The sequence below is a fragment of the Bemisia tabaci genome, chromosome 5 (assembly GCF_918797505.1).
Source record: "Bemisia tabaci chromosome 5, PGI_BMITA_v3".
Classification (NCBI taxonomy): Eukaryota; Metazoa; Arthropoda; class Insecta; order Hemiptera; family Aleyrodidae; genus Bemisia; species Bemisia tabaci.
In genome coordinates this window covers 6,168,309-6,180,465 of record NC_092797.1, presented here as the reverse complement: position 1 = coordinate 6,180,465, position 12,157 = coordinate 6,168,309, and the positions used below count along the sequence as shown (strand labels likewise).

General features: G+C 42.3%; 1 protein-coding gene across 2 annotated transcripts in view; it reads right to left on the bottom strand.

The window, feature by feature from the left end:
- Positions 1 to 11,202, bottom strand: part of LOC109034866 (furin-like protease 1, isoforms 1/1-X/2) — a 57,816-nt gene extending 46,614 nt beyond the window's left edge. The window contains exon 1 of one of the 2 annotated variants that reach the window (XM_072301126.1): positions 10,356 to 11,202. In XM_072301126.1, the coding sequence (XP_072157227.1) occupies positions 10,356 to 10,520 (165 nt within the window). In that variant the 5' untranslated portion in view covers positions 10,521 to 11,202. The remainder of the gene's footprint in view (positions 1 to 10,355) is intronic. The other variant, XM_072301125.1, reaches the window with a different exon arrangement.
- Positions 11,203 to 12,157: the final 955 nt, after the last annotated feature.

Here is a 12,157-nt window from a genome sequence, read left to right as displayed (position 1 = left end):
TTTCGGACGGAGATCGGAATTTATTTTTGGAAAGATTATTGGGCTTAAAATCAGAAGCTTTGGTCCTGTTTAAACGTATGCTTTTGCCCTTCTTTCAACAATACTTAAACAGAAGACGGTGTACAGAATTTGCGAATATACAGAATACAACTATTTCAACTTCTGAGCCGCTTAAATCGTATCTACAGAGTTGAGGGTGAACTTAATTCTTCACTTCCGTTTTCATTTAATCAGATCTAATGGCAAGATGGCGGAAGGGGGGGGGGGGGTAGGGTGTACCTTATTTTTTAGTTTTGCGAAAAGCAATTTGCTCAACCCATAAAAAGTTTCTATGTGATCTCTAAAAGAACTCCCTCAAAGGAAAATGTTTTAAAAAAATGTTTACCAGTGCCTCAAAGGGCCTAAAGGGCCTAAATCCAAAATTAAAAATTTTGGCAACCGACGTATCAATTTTGAGGCAAAATTGCATATTGCAGTTCTTAGGTCGGAAATTCCGTCGGTTTTGGCGTGTCTTCAAGCGTATAAGGTCACAAACGGTCCAATGACGACGTGAGGCTATGGGCCGGCGGGGCGCGCCGCGGTCGGCCGCTGAACGCGCGGGCCAAGACGCAAGCTTTATAGGGTGGTCCAAGTTAACATGGGAATTTGTTTTCGCTCAATGAACCGGCGCCCCCTACATTAGATCTTTACCATCCAAATATGATACCTGCCAAGTATTTTCGTCCTCCGACAGTATATTAACACGTGCCCGGTGCCGCAGTGAGGCTGACAATCTCCAAAAACATTACATTGACTTAAATGGGGCGACAATGGGCCGATCCGCGGTATTTCGTTTTTCGGCTGTAACGATGCATACCACGTATTTTTACTTCCTGATAATATTAAGACCTGCAAACGTGTGACTGTTTTTTGAGAAAATTGAAGAAAATAGCAAAAAATAGTAAAAAAGACGATATTATAAAACTTCGCGACGTTGTACCTCTAAAAAACACCTCTAAATAATTTATCGATCGAATCGATGTCGATAGATTCACGTCGATCGATTCACGTTTTTAATTTTTGATCGATTCATGTCGATCGAATCCATACCTACCCTCCGTATTGAGATTGAGAGGTAGAGCAGCGAACCTCTGATACGTCACAAATAATTAGTTACCAAATATTGGGGTGAATGCGATAAGCGCATGTTGAATCAAAATTGATCGATCGCTCTGATAAAGTAATCGAAATAAATATACGAGAATCGAGACATGGTCTTTTCATGGTTTGCCTGGTTAAATTATTTTTTTGTTTTGGGAGGGAGGGAGGGAGGGGGGCAAGCACATAGAATGATTTTTGGTAATTCTAAGTAAACAAAACACATGGTAATAATAGAATTTAGGGACAGAGCTGCTATGGTCTTTAACGCTGGTGCTTTTATTTATCGAAACGGGGGGGAAAAAATTATTGTGATCAATATGAAAATTCATCTGCAATTATTTGCTGAACATGGTAAATCTTGTTTAAACATTACAAATTAACATCTTGATCGTAACGGCATTCAGAACGAAACGGCATTTTGATCGAAGCGATGTTTCAAAGCGGAACAGGTCTTGGAACGATGATCGAAAAAATCGATCGATCGTTTCGGGGACAGGCCTACTTGCATGAGAATAAGAGTTCATGATTTTTGTGAAAACATGGTGATAAATTTTAAATATGATTTTTTAGAGAAAATCTGAGGTCAAATTCGGATTCAGCACATCAAAATCGTATGGGGCACCAATTTTGAGTGTATTAATATCTAAATGGGAAGCCGTAATGATGTTTAATCACCGAAAAGTGAATTGGAACCATACATTTAATGCGACAGGCAGAGGTGACGGTGAAAAGATGGTTGACTCCACACTCGGATGAAAGAAAAAGGTAGCCGTGATCGAAGGCAACGAAACGATGAGGAAAACAAGGTGAATAAAGAGAGACCGAGATCCGGGGAGCGGTACCGGCTGATTACAGGAATCAGGTGAGCGAGCGCCGCGCCGCGCCGAGCGGGTCGTAGCAGTGCATGAATACCTTGCCCGAAAAGATAAGACATGACGCGATTGAGGCGCAAGGGTGCCAATATGGTCTTGGACGACAGGAGGAGGCCACTGTCACTCTCAACACAACCAGTTCAAAGCAAACGGTCAAAAAGGTCTAAAAACGGACGTACGACTGAACGTCTGGCGAACTCCGTGAAGGGATGCACGGAAGCTAAAGGAATAAGATAAGAGACACGGTCGGCGGCTGATGGCGCCGCCGGCGCGAAGCAGATACTTAACGCAGTGAGGTTTCGATATGCTATGAATTTTATATCCATCTATTTCATTTTCATCAGATTAGGAATTCAAGGTTCCCAGAAAAGTTAAGTGCCGGAAATTCCCGAGAAAATATTTCGGGAACGTCTACCTCCGGCTTTTGAGGTATAAGTAATCACTGTGAGCAGGCCCGCCACATCCCATCTCGGGCCCTGGTACCAGTTTTAAGGCCCGCGCCCCAAGCACCGGGGGGAGGGGGAGTCCGAGGGCCACCCCATGAGAAATGTTTGAATTTATAAATCTATTCGGACACGTTTTGAAGCTTCCATGACGAACTTTTCCATCAATTTCTGCGGAATAAGTACGCTTTTTTTTCTACTTTCAGCACAAAATACGCGCGAATTGTTGCATTCAAAACACCTGGAAAATGTTTATTTTTTTTTTTTTTTGGGGGGGGGGGCTATGATACTATTTTCAATTCTAAAGGGGGCCAGGCCCCCTGGACTCCCCCTTCGTTTGTGTATGGCAAGGGAGTTGAGCCATGAGCCATTAAAGTCGAGGATGCCCTGACTGGAGACTCTTAGCATCTGACGACGGAAGAAAATGAATTGCAGTTACTAAAAATATCCTTCTGTACTGAAAATCTTGAAAATTTAAGAAGAATTCTACAGTACCCCAGCGTGTTTTTGAAAATTTATTCACCTTTTGCGAAATTTTTAGGGTAAATTTTTCACTTTTTCTAACGAAACAAGGGTTGCATGTGAATTCGTAGTGGTTTTTTACGGGCAGCACGGGCACGAGCCCCTTCCGGGACCCGGGCCCCGGTACCAGTGACCCAGTATCCCCCCCCCCCCTTGTGGCGGGCCTGACTGCGAGAGTGGATCAATTGATAGTACTCGGAATGTATTTAAGAGTGGATCTCAATTTCAACCGTAAATTTTTTCCAGAAAAGCAAAGTGTAAACGTGTGAGTGTAAAAATGCATTAACTATTTGCTAAAACGAACGAATTATTTGGTCCCGATCCCGATTGTTTTTTAAACTAACGGCTCACGAATAATTTGATTCCGATTATTTCTTCACTTAACGCCGCACGAATAATTTGTTAGTTGTTTGCTGATAACTAACGAATTATTCGGTTCCAATTAGTTGTCGAATTGACGAATTATTCGGCTCCGATTAATTGTAGATTTGACAACCATGAATCAATCGTTAGTTGTTTGCGGACGATTGACGAATTATTCGGCTCCGATTAAATTGTAGATTTGACAACCACGAATCAATCGTTAGTACTGTTTGCGACGATTGACGAATTATTCGGCCCAAAATCGAAGCAAAAAATCGTATACATCTGATAAAGCAGTTTCGTAATGGAGCTATGGCTCCAGCCCAAAGCTCCGACCTCCGGAGCCTAGACGAATCTGTTTTTCCAGGCTCCGAGCGCCGGATTCCTGCTAAATGTTACTTTTACTCAGCTTCGGTTGCCGGAGCCGGAGCCAAGCCAAATATATAGTCTCAGAAGCTCCGGTCCGGAGCCGGCTCCGACCATGGAGCCTAATTTTAGCTCCGGACCGACGCTGGCTCCGGCCATGGAGCCACATTTTAGCTGTAGACCGGAGCTAGCTCCGACTGCAGAGCCTAATTTTAGCTCCGAGTTCGGAGCTAGCTACAACCTGGAGCCCAATCTGGGGCTCCGGGCCGGAGTTAGCTCCAACCGTTGAGCTAAATTTTAGCTCCGGGCCGAAGCTAGCCTCTACCTGGAGCCCGATCCGTGGCTCCGGCCCGGAGCTAGCTCCGACCGTGGAGCCTAATCTTGGCTCCAGGCCGGAGCTATCTGCGGCCTGGAGCTCGAGCCAGAGCTCCGGCCCGAAGCTAGCTCCAACCATGGAGCCTAATCCTGGCTCCGGGCCGGAGCTAGCTCCACCCTGGGAGCCCGATTCGGAGCTAGCTCCGGACCCCTGCGTAAGTCTAAAAACTAGACGCCCTAACGTCCTGCGTGATCGACGAAAGCCAGGGCTTGTGAGTTTTGGACTTACGGCCGTCTAACAGAAACCGATTCGATTTGAATGATTGAAAATGTTGCGAGAGTTTGAAATAAAATCGTTTCTAAATTCGGCGACAGCGCAGGCGAAAATTAACTGTTTTTTCTCAAGTTTGCAACTTATCGTTCTTTGACTTTGAAACGCTCTCCCAAGATCAAATTTTGGATTGTCACTCGGCAACCTTTAGGTGTATGTCTAAAGATGGAAAATCAACCCCATTGGACTGTGGTATAGTTATCTTAGATTTTGTCGTCAGCTCATTCTGCCTGATTCATTCACAAATATTGACCAGGGCTGATTTTGGACTCATGTTGAGTAATGAACATGATGTTGAGTAATCAACATGATACCATTGTGCGGTAACATGCTATCTTTGTACAGATAGCAGGATGTCTTTTTCAGTACCTTTTCCTTGCTTTTTCCATACTTTCCCGGAAATTCATTTTTTTGGCAATTCTCAAAAATCCTTACTTGTTCCTCACCCCACGCGCATTTTTAACGGTATTCGATTGGAAAAGTGAAATGATGGAATGATAAAGAAATAAACCGGAAAACAAGAGGAATCGAACTGGAAACTTGATGAATAGACTTGGGGGAATCGCATACCCCCAAGGCTACACTTCAGAGTTTATCACAGAAAGCTCGAATTTTCGTGCCTTTTCACGGACAATCCGTACCTTTTCCGTACTAAACTTCCGAAATATGTACTTTTTCAAAGTATCCGTACTTTTTCTGTACAGTAGACACCCTGAGACAGTAATTATTTGGTAGGCGACTCCTTCGATTAACTAAAATCAGAGATGGGCTGATTATTGAAATCAATAGACAAAAGAGATCAGTTAACAGTCGAAATGGACATATATGATAATTATGATAAGTGATGTACTAACTCACGGCAAATCACGAGAGACTCTACAGCTATACTTAGTTCATCATTATCACTTTTGGTCTTTAACAACCACCCGATTCGTTACGACTGACTACGGTGTCCTCAAACGGTTTAAAGACTCAAAGATATGCCGTCGTTCCCCTCACGAAAGAACGGAACTACACTTTGATGTTGCCAGATTTTTCTGCGCAAATTGCACTTTCAAGAGGAGAATTTTGAGGATTTCTAACTGAACATCCACTAATTTTTCTTCTGACCTCACGCTAAAATCAGACAAATTTTTGACGAATTCAGGTCTATTCTTGTAAAAAATTGAAATGTTTGAGCCAATTTTGCAACCTTGGAGTGGAGTTACGTTCCTTCGTGCGGGGGACAACGATACATGCCCTGAGTTTACTGCGGGCCGATTATTAAAATTGATAGACAAAGCTATAGACAAAGAAGAGAAAAGGGATATGGTGAGATCCTATTGGTGGAAGCGGATGGTTGCAATAGACAAAGGAGGTAAGTAATAGACTAACTAACGGCAACCGACAAGATACCCGACGGTTAGTCCATCATTTTCCCTCTCAGTCTGTAAGAACCACCAGTTGCAACCAATGGGATCGCTCCATACTCCCTATGTCTTCTTTGTCTATCGCTTTGTCTATCAATTTCAATAATCAGTCCGCTGGACGGGACTCTGGTCCGAGGACGGATTTCTTCTCGATACAACACACTGACTTGAACTTGGGTGACTGTATTCGTCGAAATTTGAGTGGCAGTCGCAGAAAATTTCAAGGTGGTGCGTTGATCAGTAAAAAAAAACAACAACAACAATAACAGAGGAAACGCAGTTGATCTGATTACATCCGTTCGAATGAGATTCGAGGAGTGTGTCCGAAAAAGCGAGGAGGCTGAAAAATAATCCGTAAAATGTATTCGCCGTGACAATGGCGAGGCAATGATCCGAACGGAGCAGCGATTCATTTTCTGGCAGCTTAATTTGAGTTGTCTCGGAGAAACATGAAAATTAGCACTCCGAAATTGATTGAGCATGGACGAAGACCGCGCAAGCGCAGACGCGACGGGACGGGCAATGCTCAGGAGCGCGCGGGCGCAGCGCGCAGGCGGTTCGTGGATAACTTTCCCCGATCCGGCTGAGGCCGCGGTTTCACTGGGGAGATGCGACGCCAAGTTGGACGCGCTAACTTTAAGCCGCACTCCGCAACAATAAGAAAAAAATTCGAGGCCCCCCCCCCCCCATTTAAAGCACAAAATTGGTAACAGAGATGAGGATTTTCGATCCAATCTTGATCGGGAAGAATGTGCATTGTGGCCCACAATGAACAAATATTCTACTTTGACCGGGATTTGATTCGTGTATCGAGGCCTTAAAGGCGATTTACAAATCAAATAATTTATGTAACAGGGTAGTATTTGAAGTATATCGCCGTTTTGAAGGCGCCCTATACATATGATGCTCAAGGGCGCACTTTTACTGTCCGCTGTAATTCGATTTTTACGCAGGGCGGCTCGGAGATTTTAACGCAGAGTAGAAAAGTTGGATGGGCGAAGACCCATTGGAGTTGGAACGCGAGATACAACTATTTCTACTTCCAAGAAGATAAAATTGCATATCCACAAAATGAAGGAGGACGTGAGTTCTTTTCGACTGACTCAGAGACTTTAACGCATGAGTAGATGAGTTGATTGGAGCGAAAGCGCTTTTACTTTCTACCTATTACTTTCGGGGATTCAACCCTTCCTTATGGACAATTATAAGGGAGCAACAGTCATCACTCTTTTTCCGGCTGTTGACCTACCTACATGGTAGATGATGAGCTTCGGATGACGTCATGATCCGAAGAAGTTTCCCAAACTTCGGCTCGTTTGCACAACGAAACTGCAAACACCTTGATAGACATCAACCATGTAGGTAAGTCAACAGTTTAATGTTGAAGTCCCGAAAGTAAAAGCTTCCACCATAGCCGAGATACGAGTGGAGGGTCTCTTGTCTCTGACCTGACGCCAGGAGGCCAGAGAATGGTCTCTTATCTCTGGTATAACCTAACTTGAGAGCTTAGAACAACTGATGAAAGAAGTTCGGTTACACGAATAAAAAAAATCGATTTAATTCGCTAAGCCGGACACAAGTGCTATCGAGACTCGTCCTAAGTTTATATAAGCACGATGGAAGGACCGAAAAAATTCGGCCTCAATATAGGCTCATTGCACTCATTGTCGGTCGGGCGCTCCAAACCGCGCCGCGCACTGTTTGTGGAAGCGTACCTTGAGGCTGCGCTTCTATAGCGTCCGTCGCGTCTTGTCGTGCCGCGGTACTTTCTACGCATGGAGCAAACGCTATCGAATCCCGCATTAAATGGCTAAATGAGACAATGAAGCGATGAGGATCACGAAAGAAAATCGAAATCCGTCGAGTCACCGAAGGGCACGCGTCGCAAAACTCGCTTTAAGGAGGCGATCGGAGACCGAAAAATTTGGGACGTGACGGGAAAAAACCCGAGCTACCGCCGCGAGACGCTCGCTGAAAAGCGCCTTCGGTCGCCGCAACGGAAAAAATAGGTTCAGTCGAGAGAAATTAAGGAGGAGATAGTATGTTATTATACCGTTGGGTTGGGATTAAAAAAAACCTACGTATCTACAAGCGTTGGCTAATTCCACCTGATGGAGCATAAAATTTACGGAAAATGTAGGGATCTTTTTCATCGAATTTTGCAGAGAATTCAGTAAGTACGTGCAAGCGATTCAATCTGGTGTTCCTAAAAATTTCCGCGCAAAATATTCAAAGATGAAAATTAACATTATGTCGTGGTGGATTTGGCAACATTTGGACACTTATACGGCGCTCTTCCTTAACATTTCTATAACATATGTCTGGGTAATTCATCCAATTACATGAGCGGTATTTTTAAACTCGATCTAAGTAAAGTTGTTTAAGTTTAGTCTTTTAAGATTCCCCGACTTTCTTCTGACAATAAAAAAGTTAGGAAAAACTAGACTCCGGCTGATTGACCAGCTGGTGTGATTCACCAACTGAACAAAATGAAGAAAAAAAAAAGAGACGTTTGGATCATGGACGACACTAGGGTTGCGTCGGGGGGGGGGGGGGGGGGGGGGGCTCCAGATCAGGGAGTCTGAGAAAGTGCAGAATAAGTAGTTGCTCCTGATTTTTAGTCCAAATTAAGTCCAAATTTTTAATAATTTCTAAAGGAACAGCTTGCAGCAGGGGGAGTGCCAGTGCCCCCAGACTCTTTGGAGGGAAGCCTTCCTGCCATTTCCCAAACTGCCCTTCATAAGGCTCTCCTGTACACCTCACCTAGAAATTACCCCAAAAAAACTACGAACGTCCAAATTGAGATCTCATTCCTCCATTGATATCACTTCAATTTACTAAAGAGCAAAAATTATTCGCAAGCAGATTTCGCCTGGGGGGGAGAGGGGGGGTTGTGTGGTTAGCACTTAGCTGCCCTCGTTGAGATAAGTAAGGAACCTTTTGGAACTGCTTCCAAACCTTAGGGATATAACCTGACAGCAGCCCTCTTCATGATAGAAACTCTCTGAGTGGCCCTTATGCTTTGTCCAAGTGAAAAGATTTCTGTAGCTGCACTAGCTGCACTAATAGTGTCCTTTCTATCCAAAACTCATCCAGAATACCTTTCCAACCACCACCACCACCCCGCCCTCCCTCCGACCACTTCTGCAATTTTATATGAAATGAAACCTTAAATTTACTGACTTGCTCATGATTTCAACAATAACCTTGAACAATATCTTATAAACGAGCTTACACCTGACTCATTACTAAGAGAGAACAACCTTCCTTAGCTGTCCAGTGAAGCAAGTCATAAATGTACCTATTTTTTGACGAAGCTGAGAGGAAATAATTAAAAAAAAATTCAGACAAGCTGCAGATGCAATGAGAGTTCAGGACACCCTGTAAAGCAATTCTTTGCCAATCCTTTGAGATTATCCCTCTGATTTGAAGAAACAATTCATAAGGAAATATAGAGTGTTTACTACTATACGTAGGTACAGCTGCAACCTAAGATATCATATTATTTCAAATTTCAATTGAAGATTCTTGCCAACAAAGAAAAACATCGAGATATCAAACAATTTTTGTTTGCAAGTTTCAGAAAAAACTAGAATCTCTGTACATGAAGGTACAACTCGACACTCAAGTATGCGCTAGAACGCCGCTGAGGTCAATTTTTGAAGGGTACATTCTCAGCCTGTTGTTTGCAAAACTGCGAACCAACTAAAACCATGTGATTCTTTTTTGAGGTTTACAGAGAAATCGAGGACTGCAAGTGTTTTTCAGCATTTAATAGTTTAGATCAATAATTATTCTTGCAAATTTTGGAAAATAATGGTGACCATCAAAATATTTAGTGAACTCCCGATTTGCGAGCAATACATTTATCACCTATTCACTTTGAGGGGAGCCAGAAGCTGAGAACCCTTGAATGCAGCATATCCGCACACTTCGTCTTGAGAGAGCTGGACATCACTGCTCCAAAAAGTGACTATCAGTGCTCTGATGTGTAGGGACTCTAAAATATTCCATGTTAAAAAAAAATTCCCACAACTTGGACCTGTCACAATCCACTCCCACGCCCCATTTGATCATCTCTTGCACTTTGCTCCGTCTGTGTGTTGACTATATTAAAATACAAGTTGCTCTGAAATTTTACAACTGTCAGAGCCTGAAAGATTCTAACGTAACAGCCCATACACCAACTGATATAATAGGAAAGGTGCCCTGCGTTGCTACAGGTCCGCATACTAAACTGTTGTCCTGCTTTGAGTTAAAATTGCATCATTAACAAAGCTTGAAAAGTACAATATAAAACTACTTGAGGACTAGATATGGTAACATTTAGACAACCCAATGAACAGACCTACTGGCAGAATGATAGAGTAGATATAGGTAAGTTCTTAGCTACTCTATTACCAGCGTTAGTTAGTCTGGAGACTAATGATTCATCTACAAAGAGCGCTGCGCTACAATCCGTTCTAAAACAATGGTAATGAATAACTATATCATGCAGTGTGCCTGAGAGCAGTTCCATTGTACATGCGTACTATCAAAACTGATCAACAGATGAATAGAAAAGATTTTCAGAGGATGGATTAAAATATATTACCTGGCCCAGAATTACGAAATCATGTTTCATTGCGATCTCAGCAGCTTTTTCAGGACCTCCTTCGATTGACGCAGCCCACTGGGATGTGTACTCAAGGGAGTAACTAACTTGGACGCAGATATATATAAGTAACAACAGCCATAATGATAGATCTACTGTAGCCATGGTAGACTAACATAAAGTAAAATATGGAAGTGCTGTCAGCAGACACTTTTCTTGCAAAACAGACGGGTAGTCAGAACAGGCAAAAATGTCCTCATTATGGGACTCGCGGACACATAGAATATTGTGAATTATTTGTGGAGCAGATGTAAATTTGAGTATGCTAGGATCCGAGTAAATTTAATATTAAACGACACATTGAGCACAAGTTGAGGTGATGATTAAGTTAACACAAGGATCTGAGTAACAGGCAAACAAAGATGACATCAGGGGGGGCCTTGATTTGGACTTAAGTATAAAAAATTTTGAGAAGGTGTACAGAGCGGCTACGCGGAAGCTGAACGATAATTTGTGATAAAAAACTAGTCTTCCACTGAACTAGCATACTTCAATGACAAGGTAAACTAATTTGATCGAGACTTCAGTCTAGCATTACGAATGAGTAAGTAGTGGAGGAAGGAACATTCAATTTCAGTGAAATTTCTAAGCACATTATGGAAATAAGAGGAGCACTAGAGAACGCGGGCTACAATATCACAAGTTACGGGAAATGAATTCTTCGCGTATGAGACGGCAGTTCGATGGGCAGTCCTTCATTTTGTTACTTTTCTCAATAAAAAATACACGATACATAATAATGGATAATGGATATCAACTTTTGTTACAACAGACTAATGATTTCTGTAGACTCTACACTTCCATACCAATCCACAAAGGGCGGGGACAGAGAAAGTATACTTCGAAGTGGAAGATGCGCCTTCGACACGGCAACCTCTATACGCATTGAGGTGAGTTGTCTCGGAGACAAAGGAGCACCAGAATATTCTTTATTTTGATTTGATTTCGATATTGTGAAACAAAAACGGTGTAAGCCAAAACTAGGGGATTCTAAAAAATTAGAAGAAGAATTATATAGATAGAGGAGAGGAAAAATGTCGTTTGTCCTCATTGCACCCATTGACGAAGTCGGTGCTGATCTCGGTTCATTGATGTTTTCTCAAACAGAATGATTGAGATAATAATTGTAGGTGGATTTTTTCTGCACGCGATGAACGGAAAAGAAAAGTCAAATATATGAAACTTAGTTGAAAGAGGACATTTTCGCCATTTGAATGTGCGTTGAGCGTTATTCTGAACGATGGCAAGAGGCAATCGTTAAAAACGCCTTCAGTCACATGACAGCGGCAACACGCGCTACAAAAAATTCCTCAGCAAGAGAATCTGCTAATATTGTTTCCATCCATTCCAGATGATACCGAATTTTTCTCCTGTATTTCATTCTGTTTTCATCCTGTGTTCTCAAGATTACAGATGATATCGTATTTTTCTCCCGTATTTCATTCTGTTTTTATCCTGTGTTCTCAAGATCACTGTACTAACTTGGAAATGAAAAAATAAACGGATATATTGGCTATGGTAGGGTTGGAGTTTCGAAAAATTTTATATATTTTTGCTCCACTTCCTGTAAAAACAGAAGGGTTTATTTTACACAGTAAACCATTTTATCTCTCTATAATGATTACCGCGTAATGGAAACTTGGTTGCACTATAGTGGATTCAGATAATTTGTTCAATGCTATATTCAAGTACTTTGTAACATAATTTTCCATTTTTTTACAATCCCCTCATCTCACACTCAT